The 20,591-nt window shown below is 45.7% G+C and overlaps 1 protein-coding gene across 6 annotated transcripts in view; it reads right to left on the bottom strand.

Annotated features, from left to right (window-relative positions):
- The window catches only part of PIK3CG (phosphatidylinositol-4,5-bisphosphate 3-kinase catalytic subunit gamma), a 38,126-nt gene extending 27,133 nt beyond the window's left edge, over nt 1-10,993 (bottom strand). Inside the window, exons 1-2 of one of the 6 annotated variants that reach the window (XR_012764736.1) lie at nt 10,270-10,460; nt 1,803-3,818 (exon numbers count right to left, since the gene is read on the bottom strand). Coding sequence is in view for 5 of the 6 variants with exons in the window: in XM_075428226.1 (XP_075284341.1) it covers nt 1,803-3,806 (2,004 nt within the window). In the remaining variant the exon portion in view is untranslated. Of the gene's footprint in view, nt 1-1,802; nt 3,819-5,032; nt 5,191-9,807; nt 10,080-10,269; nt 10,461-10,597; nt 10,618-10,799 lie in introns of those variants that run through there. The other 5 variants (XM_075428226.1, XM_075428228.1, XM_075428223.1 and 2 more) reach the window with 5 other exon arrangements.
- Nucleotides 10,994-20,591: the final 9,598 nt, after the last annotated feature.

Here is a 20,591-nt window from a genome sequence, read left to right on the forward strand (position 1 = left end):
GGGGGGAAATAAAATGTTTGTTTGATTTCTAACTCTACTGGGAGGTAAAATGGGAATATCCTGTGCAGAGTGAAAAAAGCCATAAAGCTTTCATGAAGGCATGCATGTGAAAACTGACGACCATTTGCAGCAGAAACATCTCAGATGTGTCCATTAGAGCAGAGGAATGGGTGACATCCATTCTCTGAAAAATGTAGACTTTCAAATACGCGGTGGGACCAATACTCTGCTCCAGGAAGCAGCAGAGAGGTAAAAGTTGGGATCCAGTGGTTTTTTCCTTTTGAGGGATGGCAATCTTTTAATTTCTTACTACATTTCTTACTAAAGATGACACAGTGAAATTAAGGTACTACGAGTTCAATTTAATTTACTGCTAGAGAGATCTATTTTCTCTTAAAACTCTCGAGATTTTTTACTTCCTGAAAACAAGTAATTTCAAAAACAAATGGAAAAAACCCCAGTATTTCCCTTGTTCTCTCAGGCACTTTGGCATCAGCCAATCACCATCCCAAATCCCTAATTTGGCTACAAAAGCGAATAAAATTGCTGAGCCACATGTAGACAGTAAAAGCTCACAAGCCAAGCATATATATAGAAGCAGCTATGTGGGAGGCCCAATGAGGTAACCGTAGCGGCTTCTTTGGTTAATGCAGAAGTGCATAAATTCTGCCTGGGGAGCCTAATCTTCAGACAAGCACAGACAAGGCTAAAAAGGCCTTGTTTAAGGCACTACTGATGTGCAGCAAAATCTGAAATGCTAACTTCCCTTTGCTGGGAACCTGGGCAGTCTCTGAACCTGCAGAAATTAAAAGCCCCATCCTGCAGCTTCCCAGGCTGCAGCAGTTGCTTTTTTCTTTTTAATTTTGAATGCCAGTCCTGCCCTCTGCTTCTTTGCATTTCCTGCTCTGCGGGGCGACAGCCTTTCCACACGAACCAGAGCCCTGGTCGGTGTGGGAAGCCCGGGGAATTGCCTTGCTTCAGGGGACACGTTTCCCGGTACGCCTTTCATCAGCCATCAGATGTGACTTTGCCACTGACAGGCAGCCCAGCTCCAGCACCACATTGCAAAAAAGCAAACAAACCGATTTTCTTTTATAACTGATATAAACCTTCCCAACGTTTCATCTGGCAGATCTGCACACAAAGCGCTTCAATTCGATACAGCGGTGATTCACTGCCATTAAAAACACAATTTTTCACCCAACTTCCCAGAATCAATTAATCTTGTTATGGAGTCCTAGCAACTCTTCACTTACTTTTAAAAATGTTTTGGAAGCTTCTAGAGAAATTTGGTCCCCTTAAGAGTACAAGGCTGAAGTCATTGCAACATACTATGTAATTACACTGTTATTCTTGATCTCAAACCCAATCTCAGATTTTTCTTCAGGCCTTGCCCGTGTCAGCATCTGCCTTTACTTTCTTTCTGTCTACACTCTTTCCAAGTTATTGGTAAAGCCAGTCAACAGTTCTTCAGTGCTGCGTGATTCAGACCTTGTATGAACAGGATTAAAGACAGCACAGTTAGGGTTTGCTCCTGTCATAGCTGTGCTAGTGTTGACAATTTCCAGAAGAACAAATTACAAGGCACAAGGCAACAGCAACACAAAAATAACATCATCAGCAAAAGGGAAATGCAGAAAGTGTGTTTTGGGTTAATTTGGTTACTACCGCTGCTTTGACTAAACACTGAAGACTTCAAAACCAGGGATTACTAACTAGACCTACTAAGATGGAAATGATGATTGATAGGGTAATGCAAATATTCCCAGAAGAGAGAGTTCAAGAATGCAAATCCACCTTACCTGCACAAGCTGTAAAAGATAATGAAGAACATCATCATCTTCTAAACTTTCCAGTTTTTGAACTGCCATTGCTCGGACATTTTCATCTGAAAAGTTACAGTCCAGAAGTTGCATTGTGAGTCCGACATCTAAAGTGCTTTGATCCCAAACCTCCTTTTTAGCTAGCAACTGGTATGTTTTGGCCACTATTTCTTGTTGTCCCCATTTCACAGAGCTAAGCAGCTTAGGATACGCCTTGGGGTGCTTTACGCTTTCATATCTAAAGTGCCACAACAGTTCTTTGTCCTCAGGAGAAAGTGGATTAAGTGGGTCAGTTGCTATGATCTCCTCAAGTTGCTTGCGAAGCTGGTTGGGCATTTCAGCTCGTGTCCTATCCCCTTGGGGCTCGGATGTTATCCTGTGCTTGGGCAAGGCAATTGGGTGACAATATTTGTCCAGTACAATAGAGATAGCCATTGAGTTTTCTTTATCCGGGTTAGTTGCTGATGTGAGCTTGTCTGCATTGATGCTTCCTTGTTCTTCCCCCTTGCCTGGAATTTTCCACATGTGGAGGACATACTCCCCACTTCGTAGCAAGAAACGGTGATCTATCAACAAAAGATTTACATAATAGAGAAGTTGAGTTTTGCATTTTGAATCAGAGTTGGGGGATTCATGTGACTGAAGGTTTGTCTTTGTGGACACTCCCTGTGCTTTGCCACAGTATATCTGAAGATTCAGGAGTGCTCCTTTAGGCAAATCCTTAATTTTGATATCAAATTCCAACCAAATATTCCACAGAACCTCCTCAGTAAAAGGCTTCGATGGAGTCCTCCTCTGTGACAGGAGCTGCTGCCCGTGTTGAATGTTAGCCTCCACAAACACAGTAAGATCAGTATTTCTAGGTAAAACTGGGATATCAATGCCAATTATTTTCACCCTAAATTTCCTATTACAATCCCACAAAGAGATAGTGAAGACTCTCTCATGATCTTTTCCATCTATCGTCAATTGTTCATGATACCCTGTAACTCCTGTACAGTCATCCACCAAGGGCCACTCCTCCTTCTGAACCTCATCCTCACTCGGGTCAGGAGGATTGTCTAAGACAAGGTGAATTTCTTCCCCATTCTTAAGGCACTGTCTTATCCAGTGAAAATCTTTGATTGGTGTCTCTCCAGTAATGTACTCATCTCTGCCACAAATCCTGAGAACAAAATCCAGTTCACTATGATCTTCAGGAATGTCCATCAAAGACTTCTTTTTTGCAATTTTTGTGAAAAAGCTGTGGAGAATTATATCTGGAGTGTCATCAATTGACACTTTAATTTTTTGGCTAGTTGTTCCTCTATGTATGATTATGAAAATGTTATTATTAGTGATTTTCTTAAATAAATATTCTGGGAGTGGCTTAGATGTAGTCCATGGGTGCATTGCATACAATTTTGGATCTCTACAGGCTACTTCTATCATTCGTGGCGTGACTAATCTGCGACGGGTAAATTCTAGTTCATCATCATGCACGTTGCTTACATCAGTAACATCGTAACCAATTAAATCGTTAAGCTGCCGCTGAAATTCCTGAACTTCTTCTGATGGTTTTTGTTTCTGGACAACATAGATCTTGCCTACCTTCTTCTGTAACACTTTCCAGTACAGTATGCAGTCCAACGTCTGTAATACTTGATGTTTGTCATAAATTTCATACCACTGCCCCTTCTTCTGATACTGCAGAATAAATTGATCTGGGGTGAATGTGTGGTAGAAGTCTGTGGTCTGACTCATCTCTATTGCACGCATCCAAATCTGTGCTTTCATTTGCTCAACCGTACAGTTGCCAGCTATTTCGAGTAACATCATTTCTGGTACTTTGGTATGTTTATTGCTTGTAGGTAAAATAAACTCAATGGATATCAGTTCCATTGATGACAAATTGCTTGACGTACAGTGCGGTTTCATTCTTCTTCTCCTTCGTTTGTTTTCCTCTCTCATAACAACGGGCTGTTCATAATCTCCCAACTCCATGCCAGAAGAAATCTACAAAACATACAAACATTTGATTACTTTCTTATTTACATTTTTCTTTACTCTTATTTTTTAACTTTTCTTAATTAAAATCACAAGCCAGTCAAAATCCTGATAAGTATACACTTTTTGTGTTTCCCCTTCCCCTTAATCTCTGATCATAAATACTTGATTTATATAAACCACCTCACATGTAATCTATTCAATTCAAAACCAAATATAGAAAAAAAGACAACCCAATGATTAAATAATTAAAATAGAGCTTTTAAGCAGCCTTCCTAGATTTCACTGAGGATAAGCAGTCTGACTACACTGATTTGTTCATGCTTCTATTTGATCAAGCACTGATTCTTCTGCTGCCTCATCTGTTTTGATGCTGTTGATGTTAACTTAAGTGGATTTTCATATAAATCAAATGACACGTTACCGTGTATGAGCAGAATGCGATCCTACTGAGCTCCCAGAATGACAGAAAGTAACAAAACAAGCAATTTATCTGCAGACTGGACAGAGATGAGCCTATTCCCATTTTCCTCTGCCTCTCTTTTTAGTGATGAGGAATAAGCAATTGCATCAAAAAAAGCCCTTAGGATTCAAAAGTCAGGGACTACTTCTGAAGACAGATACTTCATGTGCATCTGAATTCAAGTCTAGTATCCTTAGATGTTCTTCTTTTAAATAAATCAATTCACCAGACTGAAAACATCCATTTTAAAAGTAAACACTTCCAGTATAAACTATTATTTTGTTACAGAAGAAAAAAACTCCTAAACTGATGCTGATTTATTACCCTATACATCAAATCACACCTAAGACACCTGTAAAACAACTTTGAACACGAGTAGCCTTATCAGCTTTCAGTAAACAAAATATATTGTTGCTTGCAGTTAATCTCCACTGAACAATATTAAAGTGGAAATTATTCACCGAGAGCTTGGAAGAGGAAGGCAGCGCTGATGGGGCACGCTCACACGAGCCAAGTTACAGCAGCATACCGAATCTTTTTCAGACAACGCTTTTTACACATAAAATCCTTCTCTAACTACTAGAATAACTAAAACCAATGTAACAATGCCTTAGCAAATAACAAAACAAGAAGATAAAAATATAAAAGGTTAAACTGAAACAATATAGCATGCTAACTAAAATGCTTTTTTTCAAGTTCTGGAAAGCAACGATTGTGGACACACCACCGCTATAACTGACAAAGCACAAAGAATTATTACCTGCTAATAAAATGAAGGCCGAATTGCTGAAGACGATTCATTTGGTTAATTTCTGAAGTTCCTATTTTTTTAAAGGAAGATCATTCACACAAAAAAATTCTTTGTTTAAGCTGTTCTGCTTTTCTTGCTCGCCCTCATATCCAGATGCAAAGGAAGTGCTGCACTTACCAGGAAGGAAGTTTTAACCAAGTTGATTATACATATGATCACTCATTTAAAAAAAGTCAGAATGCTTTTCCTGTTACAACAGTAAAAATACACTAACAGTACACCAATTTAATTTTAACACACATGCACAGAAGACATGCTTAAAGCCTTTTAAAAATAGCTCAGAATAACCCAGGCAATAAATCTAATTAATCCAAATAAAACATTTTAAAAACAATGTATTTTGGAGGGTAACTACTTTATAAAAGAGTTAAATAAAAATACTAGTAAAAGACAAGTAAATCTGCAATGTTTCCTTATTTTGCGTTTCATGGTGATAGCCCTTTGAGGACTCCCAACTTAAATTTTTTCTAAGCCAGTCTCCACCCAGGCGTCACATGGAGATGGTGTCTGCCAAGGATCTTGGAGGGTAACCTCAGTGATAGAACTGCTGGGCAGTCTTGCTCCTAGAATTTTTAACTCATCCATTTATGACTACAAAGACACAGTGATATCCACTAGAAATGATGACTTAACATTCAGGACGAATTTAAACCATGGACTTTCAACCCTAATTCTTGTGGTTAACTACAACCTGAAGAGCTGTTCCTTTACTAAAAAAAACCCCCACAGGAAAAGATTTGGGAAAACATGTACAAATCAGAAAGAAAAGACAGAAAAAACTCTAATCTTACCCTTTTCCTTTATTACTTTTCCAGTGAAACACCAACCATTTTGAAGAGCAATAAGCAGCACAGATCTTACAGCAGTAGTAGGAACAACAAGCAGCAACAGTGAAGTGGTGGTATCTTTTGTTTTTAACATAAGCACACTTCCTATCTAGTAAGACACCTTCCTTATTAAAAAAAGGGGGGGGAGGAGCTCCGTCTCTATTTGAAAAAAAATCTGGTAGTCTCTCACCTGCCTCCAATGTGCCACTCACAATGTCTGAAATTAACACTTTGCCAAGGCTAAAAAAAACATCCTCCACTGTAGACACAGCTCGTCTTTCTCAGAGTATCATTTTGCTTGGCAGCTAAGGCTGAATTCTTTTTAGGGGTTATTTTTCTCAGGAAGTGAGTTTGGAGAAAACACACTCTGTCCCAGCTCCCTCTACCTTTCAGAGCCACTATTTGAACTTTCTCAAGGAAGTGAAGTTCCCTGAACATTTTGTCGCTGCCATGAAATCTACCCATCCTAGCCAAGACATCTCCAACACGCATCCTTGGGGCATGTGCAGCCTGTCAGCACTCGTCAGCCACGGCCTCTGCGAGACCTCAGCACTACGCACTGCTTTACTTTCCGGCCCTCGTCTTGGCTGAAAAAAGCACTTGGGCGCTGGAAAACCTGAGCACCTGTAACCTCAACAGCAGTGCCCAGGGTGATGGAGGAGAAGGAAGCAGCTGGTTTCACACAGAAAGGAAAAGGAGTTGGAGGTGCAGGGAAAGGAGCAACGCCGAAGAGGAAAACATGTTTTGCACAACCCATACTCTGAAATTCCCTGACTTTGGAGAGCTTGACTTTGCAACGCTTGTTCAGAGTCTGTATTTCAAAGTACGGTTTCTAAAACATGTAATACAGTCGTGTATTTTTCTTCATTTAAACATAAGCAAATAGCAGTGAGGGGTTCTTTTCACGCCAACAGGCTATGTATGTTTTTCACAAATATCCCTAGCTCTAAAAGTCGTTGTGCTCACCCTATTCAGTAAACCTGGACTCACCAGTTTCACTGCGTTTTGCCAAACCTATGAAAGCATGCCAGTTTAAAATGTCACAGAATCATTAAGTTTGGAAAAGACCTCTAAAATCATCAAGTCCAACCATCAACCCAGCACCACCATGCCTGCTAAACCATATCCTGAAGTGCCACATCTACACGTTTTTTGAACACCTCCAGGGATGGGGACTCAACCACCTCCCTGGGCAGCCTGTTCCAATGTCTGACCACTCTTTCAGTGAAGAAATTTTTCCTAATATCCAACCCAAACCTCCCCTGACGCAACTTGAGGCCATTGCCTCTTTGTCCTGTCGCTAGTTACTTGGGAGAAGAGACCAACACCTGCCTCACCACAACCTCCTTTCAGGTAGTTGTAGAGAGCAATAACGTCTCCTCCAGACTGAACAGCCCCAGTTCCCTCAGCTGCTCCTCACAAGACTTGTTCTCTAGACCCCTCATCAGCTTCGTTGCCCTTCTCTGGACATGCTCCAGCACCTCAATGTCCTTCTTGTAGTGAGGGGCCCAAAACTGAACACAGCACTCGACGTGCGGCCTCACCAGTGCCAAGTACAGGGGCACAATCACCTCTGTACTGCTGCTGGCCACACTGCTCCTGACACAAGTCAGGATGCCGATGGCCTTCTTGTACTCATCTTGCTGCCATGTGATATGCACTTACAGATTAATTTTTCAAACACTTATACACACATATATTTCATCTCCTGTTAAGCTATTCTAGTATGACTCCATTCATCAAGACTATCAAGTACCTCTACCTCATGCAGCAGAGAACTACCCTGTACACTGCTCTGCGAACGCAACTGTTTGACACTTCCATCCACTTAAAAAGACTGGTAGAGCAACATTGTGAAAGGTTCAGACATTCCCCCCAAAATTGCATCAGATACAATACAAAATGTGTGACACTTGTGTAACTGCGCATACAAGACTGTCTCTTCTCCCACATTCATTTGGGCTGTGACCCGTCACGTCTGGTCCAGTCCACTCTCCATCTCCAGGTCAGCTCTGACCCCTTTTCATCAGCTTCAGAAGCCAGTTCTTGGAGTGACGACTGTCTCTAATCTGTCTCTGCAATGGCAGATGCAGAAGTGTCCCTATTCTTAGGATGACGCCAAAGTGTATCTGTCTCCTGCTCATCCATGCTTAGGCATGGCAAAACCATATTTCCTCATGCATATGCATTAGAAAACTTGGATGTTATAACTGAAAATCATTTAAAACAACTTCCTAAAACATTTGTCATGCCTAAGCACTACTTACAGTATTGACATTTCTATACACCTACTGCAACACCGCAAAAAAATTGAGAAGTCCCTCTTTTTTATTATTAATTCTAATTTAATTTAATTCTAACTCCAAATTTCTCTGTATTAGGAGAATACACTACCCTACCATTAGTCCACGAATCTTGATGGGGTGCAATGGAGCAGGAGAAGGTGGGCCTGTAAAAGGTAACTACAAAAAGCAAACAGGCTCACCTTTGTCTCCAGTTGTGTTCCTATCTCATCACTCGGGTCAGCAAACTGATCATAACAACAACAACAAAATTTGGTTAATTTTCAGCTGGATCAGTTCCTTAACCTGAGTCATCACTTGCAGCAGTGGTTGGGAAGGGAAGAGAAGGGAAAGGAATGAAGCCAGCACAGTTTAGCATAACCGAGACTGAAACATAATTCACAGCAGGATTAGGAGATAAATTCATGGGTAAACTTGTTAAAGGATTTGAGAACACTGGTTGAAAGGTGCTTTAAAAAGACAATGTGGTATTATCATGAATTACTTCACATATTCTGCTTTAAAAAAATCAAGATATCCATCAAATGTCACTGCTTTGTTAGAGTTTTACCAGTTAGTCACTCTTCACCAGTTACGCTTATTCTGTACTAGTTTCTGCTTCTTTCACATGGTTTAGTCCACCACGTGAAAACCTTATTTTTAAATTATTCTTTTCACTTTAGTGTCAGATCCTTCCCAAAAAACATAACCTGCAAGAAACAGGCACTGCCTATCAGAGTAAGAATCACCTCGTGCACACATTATGCAAATATAATAACAATCTATTCACACTCACACTTTTAGATATATGAAAAAACCCAGCTATGACATGACCCAAAGTTTTCCTAGCAGCATACATCTACTTGCCAGCACTGTCCTCTAGCAGGAGACCAGCACTGCATTTGCCAGATAGGAGCACAATGTATCTTCCCTACACCTAGGATGATCCAGCTATGCAGGCAAGATACAGCACTAACGTGTCAAGCATGAACACAGCAACAAAAACTGCTTTGCTCGGCTCTTTTGTCAAATCCTCTAGCAACTACTAGCTCTCATGGGAACTAAATCGGTGCAGCTTCGCATTAGCAAGTGTCACAGATGGACATGTTCTTCATCAAAAAGTGTACTAATCAGCAGATGCAGCTGAACATCTCGGCCAGGAGGTTGCCCAGTGCATCTGACTGCTAGTATGGCCACCGTATTTTCACGACCCCCCTGCCTTCATCACAGACCCTTGCATATTTTGGTTTCTACACAAGGTATCTGTTTGGGGCTGCTTCCAGAATAAACCATAACTTCTAGCTGGTTCTGAAAATTTAGGTAATAATTTTGGCAAAGTTCTAGTTAACTGGAGTTATACAAGAGATGGGTGATCTACCTTCAAACCAACACTTCACGGAGTTTGAAAAGATGGGACACGGCAGCCCCGGCTCCCGCAGACACACACCGGCTGTTCGGACACAGGGACATGGCCTGTCCTTTCAACTCGTGCCTGGTTTTCAAACACGGATCTTCAGCAGCGTGATCCCAACCCACCGACACCCAACTCCCAAGTGCCCTCAGCCATTACTGCAGACGGCCCGTGGCGGGGGCAGGTTTTACGGTCTGCTCATACCTGACAGGCAGCAGAGGTTATTATTTGCTGGATGAGGAAACACAGTGATTCGTTGGTTAAAAGCTGTCTTGTAGCGGAGCTGACTCACAGATCTGAGACCAGAAGGAAGCGCTGCCCCTGCCTAGCGCGATCCTTCACTTCGCGCTGCCTTACTCCCCGCACTCGTAGTTTCCCCAGCAGGTTTCGCACCGAGCCTGCAGCTCCCGTCCGGGCTCGGACGCGAGTCGGGACCAAGGCGGCGAGGAGCGCAGGCCCGGCGCGGCGGGGGCAGCGGGCCGGGGCCGCCTCCCTCAGCCGGGCCCCGAGGCCGCGCCCGCCGCCCCGCGATGGCGGCCCGGGCCGCGCCGCCGCGCCGCGCCCGCGGGAGCAGCAGCCCGCCCGGCGCCGCGGGAGGGCGAACCCAGCCCCGCGCCCCCTGCAAACCCAGGCCTGGGGCGGGGTCCGCGGGACAGAGCTACTCACCGCAGCGGCGCGGCCGCGGCCCCGGACAGGTGTCTTCCTCAGGAGGAAGCGGCGCGGGCCGGGGGCCGGGGGGGAGGCTCCATGGCCGGCGGTAGGCAGCTCCGGAGCCGCCGCCAATCACACGCCGGGCAAAGAGGGAACCGGCTATGGGGCCTCCCCGCCCCGCTCGGCCCCGCCGCGGCCCGCGGGCCCCCGCCGCTCTGCCCGGTCCCCGCCGCGGCCCGCCGAGCCAAGCCGGGCGCCGGGGCCGGGCCGCTTCCCCCGGGGAAGGGGCCGGCGCTGGGCCGGGAGGCGCCGCGGGGCTGCGGAGCGCGGTGCCCGGCCTTACCGACTGCCGGCAGCGGACAGCCCTGCCGCGGGGCCGGGCCCGGTGCGGCCGCGTCGGCCGGCGTGGGGATAGACCCGCTGCGAGGGGAGAGCGCGGCCCTGGCGTGGTTTGACCGCCAGCATGGGGCGCGTAGGACCCGGCCCGGTGGCGGCACCGGCAGCTCTCTTGTTCAATGTCTGCTCCTGCCCTTTTAGCCTCTTACTTGTCCTAGTCCTCCGTTTTTTTGCAGCTCCTTTTTGTTCAAAGGTGCTGTGTTCTTATTTTCCTACTCTTTTCTCATCTCCTGACTGGGCGGTCCCGGCTCTCTGCTTTTAGGTCGTGGTCCTGAGACCTCCAGCAATTCCTGCGGCTCGCCTCCGGGCTCTTGCCAAACGGGCCACGTTGTTTCCGGAAGGCACTGCACAAAACTGGACGCAGTAGTACACCAGCTAAGGCCTTGCCAACGCTGCCTGCAGCGGGAGGATTAATTCGTCAGCCTGACGGTGCCAGGACTCGGAACACGGCTCAGGCATAACCATTCCCTTCCAACTCAAACAAACAAACAACTCCCCCTCACCACTGTTCCCCGTCCTGGCTGCCGGCTGTTTGGCTCTGAACGGAGCTGAGTGTTTGTGTCTCTGCAGCTCTCTTGGAATGAACTGCAAACTCTTTCCGTGATTGTGCTGAGACCTTTTCTGACCCTGCTCTTGCAATGAGATTCACAGGTGAACCCTGTGCGGCACGGAGCCTGCACACTGGCCCTGAAAGCCGTGCTGACATAAGGTCACATCTTCCGGGAGCGCTTTACAGGGCCGTAGGCTGCCACAAAGACTATAAACATGTATTTGATTTTTCTAGGTACATATTATTAACTTCCATAGAAAGAAAATATCAGAAGGAAATCACGAGTATGTTACGCATGCAGATGCTATTACAACAAGTTGGAGAATTGTCATTATAGCAGTAGGGTTCTTTCGACTTAAAAAAATCACTCTCATGACAACATTAAGAATCATAATACCTGCCTGCAACAGAAATTGACAAACTACTGTATAACATGGAGTTTCAAAATGAATATACGTTACACTGAGCTGTGGCTGTAAGAAATCATTACTCTGTACTGGCCTCAAGTTCCCCTTTTCACAAAGATGAAAGCAAAGTAAAAACCTTTAACAACCTTCACGTGATGTGTGCGCAGTGTAGGGGAAACCCGGTGAGGACTCACTCGCTTTGTGCTTGGTTTTGCCTGCTAGAGTGGGTAATACCAGTCGAAGATGTTCAGCTTTGCACAGCGCACGTATCACTAAATGCTTTAAAAGAGATTAAAAAAACCTTACCAAAACAGGAAGCCATTTTTTGTTGTTGTTGGCCGGATCCCCAGATGGATCACTCCAGCAACACAAGTGTATCCAGTTTGGCGACTAATCCTGTTAAAATCCGTGGATTTATCTGGGGATGCACAAACATACGGAGATTTGAGCAGCTGAGTAAAAAAAGGCTTTCTTTTGTCAAAAGACAAATGTAGAGGGAATAATTTACAGCCAGAGCAAATGACACGTTTCATGTTAACTTTACTCAGAATTGTATAATATATTTTAAAAATAGCTATAAGTCAGCGTAATGCTATTTGCAATGAAAGAATAAATTATTTTATGTATTATATTTGAGAAAAGGAGGTAAATTGTTTTGCAGAGTGTTACAGGAAAACTGAAAATGTTTGTGTTTTCAGAACTTAGTAAATTAATAAAATACTAAATTTTTGCAGTTAATCTTCAGCTTTTCTATATACAGCACAATTTTCTTAATTGCCCTTTGTGGCAAATTAAGTAATACAAACTCTCCTGTTGCCAAGGCTGCGCTCCTTATAGGTTGTGTATTCTTTGGAAATGCACATTTTAACATTATTTTATTCCTGTTGATTTGCTAATGTGACTAAACCCTTTCCCATAAATTATCTGTGGGTCTTTTTTTTTTTTCAGTCAAGAACAGCCTGTACAATAAACTGAAATGCACATTTTACCATATAAAAAAATGGAACTTCAAAAGATTCAGGAATACCATAGCTTAATGAAGGAAGGTGAAGAACACAATTTGGTATTCAAATGAAGCTGATTTAGTCAAAATTAGTCATGCAAAGAAGCAATTATTTTGCTAATATAATCTTGTGGGGTGCAGTCAAAATGCAATTATTTCCTTTATCTTTCAGCTGTAATAAAAATATGACAAGGAATTGCTGTCATGATCTTAAATGGGAGTTTTGGAGGTTGGAAAAATGTAAGATGGTATCTTTTGTGTCCTCTGCACAGTCAAACATCAGTTTTTATGTTGGTTTCATGGAGAACCGCGATAAAGAGTAACAGCCGCATTAAATGCTCAGCAACAACTTTATATACTGCCATATGTTGGAACTGGAAGTAAATGTTCTGTTGTCATTGACAGACTGGGTTCATTGCCATTTAGGAAATAGTATCTAATAGTTTGGGTTGGTTTTTTTATTTTCTATATTGCCAGCAGAGAAAAAAATTAAATGTAGAAGCTTTGTAGATCTTGTACCAACAAAGCTAGAGCCTGCTCACCTAATCCCAGCGATAGCTACATTCAGTTTTGTAATTGCTTCCTTATGTAAAGAAAATTGAAAAAAAACCATCGTGGGGTACATTGTGCTTCCTGGTGGAATGGTAAGTAGCTTTCTCCTTTCTTGAAGAATGTGTAAGATGGAATTCTGTATTTGGGTTGTAAGCACTTTATGATGTATTCAGTGCAGGATTTAAGATAAATTGACAGAATCCATTGATTTTACAGCTCTGCTCTAGAAACTGATCATGTAAATACGCGATCAGTTCTGTTAACATCACTGCAGTTGCTTTCTCCATCCGTGCAATCATATGGTAACTTTGGTATCAAAAATCAGTTTTTCTTCTTGCTATGACATGCCAACAAGCAGAGGAGGAATAAGCTGGATTTTAGTTTGGCTTTTGCGTCATGTTCCAGGTATGGTGGCGGCTCGTGTAATGGATATAACTGATAGCTACGCATTGCCTGCAGATCTGTCCTCGATTCACAGCTTGCTTTCATGGGAAAGGCAGCCCATCTCCTTTTATGCCAATTCTGGGTCATTGCTTGGGGAAGCAGTAGGAGGCCCTGAGGGAGCACGGGGGGATCCAGGAGATCAGATTAAAGTGGCCTTTTGCTGCACCTCTCCAAAGGGATGCCAGTGGGTGGTTCAGTCCTCTGTAAGATGTCTCCTAAGTGAGCTTAGCTTCCCAGAGAGAGGCATCCAGGGGAATCTTTTAAGATCTGCTGGGCATGAAAGTAGCCTTGTGGTCTGATCCAGAACGATCTCTGTGAACCTCTGTAGGCAGAGCAGAGTCAGGAAAGCTCAAACAAGGAAAAGAGGAGTCTTGCCTATCTCTGGTCCCTTCTCCTCCAAGAAATACCTGCTCTTTCCTTTTCTCCTGCTAGGTTGGGTGCTGGTGATGATCAAGATTCTGCACAAAATCCCTCCCTTCAAACATCTATAGCTTTCAAAACAGGAAACAGCAGGTATTCAGAAGCCTTCTGAGATACATCTGCTGAAGGCTTTGTGTCCCGTTTTACTGATTTAGACTCTTATACTTCAGAATAGGTATTTTAAGCACAGAGGTGGGAGTGCAAGCTGTTTCCTCCATACCACATACGTACACACATCAGCTGAGATGTAAAACTCACGTAATACCTCTTACTGGCTTGAAGACCTATTTTTGTCTGTTCATATGTGTATGAGTTTGTCAGAGAGAGATGTACTCCTCGTGGTAGCAGAGTGTGTGTAAGCAGATCTGTAAGACCACTCACTGGTTATTTATAAGGGTTGGGGAAGCTCGTGAGTTTTCGTGGCTGCTGTCAGAGATCTCAGTATTAGGTGGTGATGCAATGTTGCATCATCTTGTGGTGTTGGGACTTGACAGAGGAAACACAAGAGGTCAGAAATAGAAATGTAAAGAAAAGGAGTTCACACTTCCCTACAAGGCCTCTAGACTAATAGCATTATATTAAGTACTCCTAAATAAAAATATAGGATTCCCTCAGTCTCTGAAAGTTTTTGACACCAAAAATAACAAGTCTAATTTGCTGCCCAGAGACTACACTATGAGGTTTCTCTAGACAAACTCTCTGAACTGTATTGCTGTGTTGTCTTCCTGTCCTGATGTTACTCTTAATCTTTGAAAATTTGCTCAGCTATATGCTTATTTGTTGGTGCGTCCTCCTGTCTGTGAGGAGGTAAATATATTCATGTTGCACAGGAGTTATGTAAAGGTAGACTTTTATTAGAGGATTTCTGTATTTTTGTTGTTGTAAATGAGTAATGTAAAATGGTCTCCCTTTAAACTACCTCACTGCCACTCTTTGTATATTGAAGTAACATATCCTTGACATACAAAAGTGTTTCTTACCAGAGTTCCAGGCACCCTGTGGGCTAAATTGATCTGCTGTCGTAATACTTGTAGTACTGAAAAGCCATTCAAGTAGGAGTATGTTTGCTCCATCGAGTTTAGTTGAATACCAAATCAGCTACAAAGCAAGCTCTTTCCCAGCTTGATCTTTTCTGGAAACATACCCTTAACCTTCTCCAACAGCTGTAACAGGTGGCCTTAGCAGAGTGCCCAGAAGGTCACCACATTTGGGGTTTTTTTTGACTGAATAAGAGGATTATGTTCCAAAGTGGTGAATCCCTTGTATGGAGAGCCTGCAGTCAGGTCTCTCCCTTTCAGGAGGAGGCTAGGGATCCCATCTGAGCGCTGGGAATCCCCTTGGGGTCACATCTGTGACAGCACTTCATACGCAGCAGACAGCGGTAACTTTGCTAAATAAAAACCTGTCTTCACATTGGAATGTCGAGCTTCTGTCTTTACAGACAAACCAAAGCCTCGACAGCCAGCCAGCACAACCACAATGAGTAAAAAGCCAGATTCAGACCTGAAACTGTGTGCTTGCTTCCTAGAAATGAAAAGCTAGGAAAAGCTGGGAACAAGTAGGATGGGAAATGTCAACCCTTACACACAGAATGAGGGCAGCATTACGCTGTGGGTATTCGTGCTTCATCACGTGACAGTCTGGTCTGCATAGATGGTCTTCCATGGACTATGTCTGCTAGGGCTGGTTGAAGACAAACATGGGAGCATCACCCAGATAAAACAGCTGGTGTCGGCAGACATCCCGTGTAGTTTAGGATTCCTGGAGTTACCATCGGAAATATTACATTACCTATAAAATTCATGTCCCCATTCTTTACTGCCTGCAGTGGAAAGCCAGGGCTCTGCAGCAAACTTTTGTGAAGCCTGTTTAGTCTTTTCCTTTTTGCGGCACAAAGCCTGAGCTGTTCAGCAGGGGAGAACATGGGACCTGAGCCCAGCACTGCAACAGGCTGTCCAGGGAGGTGGTGGAGTCTCCTTCTCTGGAGATATTCAAGACCCGCCTGGACAAGGTCCTCTGCGGCCTGCTGTAGGTGACCCTGCTTCAGCGGGAGGGTTGGACTAGATGACCCACAGAGGTCCCTTCCAAACCCTACCATTCTGTGATTCTGTGATTCTGTGTTTGGGTGGGACTGTCCTGGTCCCTTGTGGAAGGCAGTAGCTGCCACAAAGTGCTGGTCAGAGCCTGCTCTTCACACACTCCTGTGCCCAGGAAAGTATTCCGTGCCCTATTCTACCTTGATCTGCAGTTCTGCACACCAAAGCCCAAAGGGAACATAGCGATGTGTGTCTCTGCACCATGACTCAGCCGCAGTCACGCCACCTCCGGTATCAGCTAGATAGGTGTGATAGAAATCAGCTAGATAGGTGTGATAGAAGTCTTATTTTTGGAGTTAAAATGTGGCAGATGGCCAGCTCATGCTTTCCAGAGCACATAGGACACAGTGTTCCCAAGTACATTGGTCAGATTGATGTACCTCCAGGCTTCGTTAGGCCAGCTTGCCTGCAGTGCGGCTACGTGGCTGAAAACAGGCAGGGCATGGAGTCTGAGCTCTTCATAGCTGTTCGCCTGGTTGCCTATGAGCTACTGAAGAGAGATAGCCCACAATATTCTTCTCTTGAACAAAGTTCAGAGCCTCACTGATGCATTTCAGAAGCTGTGGGAATTCACATAATGAGGCAGACATGCAGGAGCCTTGTGTTTCATCCCAGCAGGGACCAATTGTTCTTCCTTGAGAAGCTGATGTTCTTTCCCAGTATTTTTCCCATGTGCCTTCGCTAACAAAATGCTTTGGCTCAGCTGGTTTAATTTTCCTCCGTGAAGAGGGTGACCTAGTACTGGATAGAGCAGATGCTGCAGTCTTTCCAAAGTACATCAGTACCCCAGAAGTGTCTGGTAGGTAGACAAGAATAAGGATACAGACATGTGGAACACATGGGAGGATACCAGGAGGGTATTCTCTCTCTGGTCTCGGATGATCTAAAATACTCCAGATTGTCCCTGGACTCTTCCTGGATTCCGTGAAAAAGAAGAAAATAGATGTGTGGAAGGGGAATCCCTGCTATGCCTAGAGGAGGACTAGGAGGACACTTTCTGCTAGGGAAGGACATTTCATCAGCAATGCCCTGCCTCCATGGAGGAGCGATTGATATTAGGGATGTGTAACAAACCAAATGAATGAGTGACTTCGAAGGCAGCATTTTGAAAATCCCTGAAGAAGAGGTGATTCCCCTGAGGGGCCAGAGAAGGCCACTTAGCAGAGTTTTAGGCACAGAAGTTGCTGGTACTGGGATAGCAGTTTGTTGTGGTTTAACCTGGCAGCCAGCAACTAGGACCAGACAGCTGCTCGCTCAGTCCTCCCCCTGCCCAGTGGGATGGGGAGGAGAACGGACAAAAAGTAAAACTTGTGGGTTGAGATAAAGACATTTTAATAAGACAACAAAGGAAGGAATAATAACAATTGCAATAACAATAGCCATAGCAATAGAAATAATAAAGAATATGCAAAACAAGCGATACACAATGCATTTTGTCTCACTGCCCGGCGACCGATTGCACAGCCAATTCCCAAGTAGCAATTGTGGAACTCGTGGAACTCATGCAACTCACAGATTTTGTGGAACTCACAGATTTCACAGACCTTGTTAGAGTCATGGAACTCACCGAACTAATGGAAAAGTTCCTGCCCCCCAGCCAACCTCCATTTATATACTGAGCATAACATCTATGGTATGGAATATTTCTACTGGCCAGCTTGGGCTGGCTGCCTGGCTGTGCTCCCTCCCAGCTCCTGCACACCTGCTCTTTAGCTGCATATGGGAAACTGAAAAAAGTCCTTGATTTCTTAGCAACAACTAAAAACATCAGTGTATTATCAATATTCTTCTCATACTAAATCCAAAACACAGCCACTACTGGGAAGAAAATTAACTCTATCCCAGCTGAAACCAGGACACGGGTACTGCAGGGCCTGCCCCTGGGGAGTGGTTGCAGATGTGGTGGGAAGCAGATCCTTACGAAAGAGGATGGTGAGTCCTGGGATCTGTGCCGTGGAGCTGGCCCTCGGGAAGGGCGACCTGCTGGCACAAGGCTGCTTGGTCCTTTGGGCGTCAGTGCCTGTACGGAGGATGGAGCTCCTCAGACTCTCACCCCATCAAAAAGTGAACCTCAGAAGAGTGTGATGACTCCTGAATCTGGACAGACTGGGCCCTGGAGGTGGCAACCACACTCTGGTTCATCCTCTTCCTTATTTTTGCCTCTGTTTCAAGTAATTGGCATCACAATAGTTGTAGATGAAAGGGACCTTTGAAAAGGTGTTCTTGGGAGGTTAGGAGTTGAGGGTTTGGATCCAGGAGGGTGCTAATGAAGGGAGGCAACCCAGAAGACCATAACCTGAGTGTGACATGCTCAATACATGAGGTGCTTGTGTTAGTAGCTCAGGAAAGAACAGTGTTGGCTGAGTTTGTTTAACTCTCTGAATATCAGTAGATAAACAGCCAGACACTCACAGCAGTGTTCATCTGCTAAGAGTGAAGGCATGTCAAAAGCTAATAGACCTGAAATCCCAGATTTAGCTTGCAATATGTTACCACCATGCCACTACTGGTGAGGTGAGTACCATGAACTAACTTGACTGAAACTTGCAGCAGACAAAATGTATGGATGCCGGTGGACTATACAACACCTCCTTAATTAACAAAAACATTAAGTAATGCATGGTCAATGCCCAGGAAAAAAAAAATACATTTTAGGGTTCTATTTAATCAAGGGATGAAAAAAGCAGAGCCAAGAATACTGGAGGTCCAGAGAAGATGTGATTTTGTGCGCACAGGGTGCCTGTGCAATGGTGGCAGTGTTTGTGCTGGCAGTCAGTTCAAAGGGACTTGGCATTACCCCGTTATCCAGCGTGAATTCCATGAAAGGAGTACAAAAAGCAAGGATTCTCTTCGCCAGTGATAGGGGGAATCTGAGTTAGCCTGATAATCCCGTTTAAGCAAGTTATGTATGTTGAAACACGGTGGATTTCTGAGATAAGCAAATCCATCACAGGTCCTGCAGCCAGGAAGAAGGGAAGGTCTCGTGCTCGATGCGCTTGGGGAGACACGCGTGCGATTTCTGGCGCTGTAACTTGCCAGGAAATTGAACACCAGTGGGGATTCAGCCACGGAGGAGGACTGAAATCAGCCTCTGGAGGCGTGTGTCTGTGATGACTACGTTGGCTGGCATGAGCCTGGGCCTTTCAGCTGTGCTGCTGACCACGAACACCCCCTGTGACTTCACCGTGCGTGAGGCTTGGTACCGAACCTCTCCGGCCTGCCGTCCCGCCCGCAGACATGCCCCCGCCCCCGGTTTCTGCCGGGGCAGGTTAGCGGGCGACCTCTCCTGGGCCCGCGCCTTGTCTTCACCCACAGCAGCAGGGCCCGACCCTTCCCCAGGCGTCCGTGCCCCGCCATGACGCCGTAAATGACGGCGACAGCGGCCCAGCCACAGGTCGCGGGACCAAGTCGCTCCCACAGACTTGTGCGCAATCCCGCAAAGCCTACGTCACCGCCCGGGCGCGTGACGTCACCACCCGCGCGGCCCGCGCCGGCGTGGCGTCACGTCGCTGGGACAGAGGCCACCCTGGTGCTGCGGTGACACCTGCTGGGCCGGCAGCAGCACCACGGCGGCCGCGTCCCGCTGCCGGGCCCTGACAACGGGGAGGGGAAACGCAGCCCCGCCGAGACCAGGGGAACCCGAGCTGCGGCGGTGGGAGCGGGCTGAGGGCAGCCGTGCCCGCTGTCCGCGCCCTCTTCCCTCCCCGGAAGGGGAGGACGAAGGCTTGCCGTGAGGAGACTCGGGAGCCGGGGGAGCTGGGTCTGGGTCACCCTGCGGTGTGGGCGCAGGGACGGCCTCTGGCTTTCTGCCTCCGCCCGTCTCCTTCATCCGCGGGACGTGGAGGATGATGTTACTCAGCCGAGTGACCCACCGGGCTCCTGCTGCTTTCGCTCGTCAATGTCTGAAGTAACGTAAGATCCTCAGGGTACGGAAACGCAAAGTGCTTGTGTGTTTAGGGAAGGGAGTTGGTGACATGATTTTAGCCTGTCTGCTACAGCTCCATGTGCCGTCCAAAACGAGCGTTAGCAGAGCTTTCGCAGCCCACCACGCCACCACGTGAACTACGTCACGCAAGCACCCAAAGCCAGTTCTGGACGTGACTTTGCGGAGAGGAGCAGGGCGGGAAGGAGGGCGACTTCTCCGGCTGAGGACAGGCCGTGTGCAGGACCTCGCTCGGTCAGAGGTGCCTGCGCCGGAGCTGCCCCTCAGCTGCCCACCGCTGTGTGAGCCAAGGCCTCCCCAGAGCTGAGCAGAAAGCTCCAGTGAAGGAGCTCAGACATGGGCCTGGGGTCTCCAACAAGTTTCCACCTTGCCTCTGCCAGGGGTTACAGCTGGGGGTGGCCGGCAAAACGCGCTCACCCAGGGGTGCCGCACAGACCGGTGGGGCCGCTGGCGGCTGAAGGCTGCTAACGTATAGGTCTGCGTTGCATACAAGGTCGATCTGAAATGGGCACTGAAGAACATGCGT

This window comes from Opisthocomus hoazin, chromosome 8, assembly GCF_030867145.1.
Source record: "Opisthocomus hoazin isolate bOpiHoa1 chromosome 8, bOpiHoa1.hap1, whole genome shotgun sequence".
Classification (NCBI taxonomy): Eukaryota; Metazoa; Chordata; class Aves; order Opisthocomiformes; family Opisthocomidae; genus Opisthocomus; species Opisthocomus hoazin.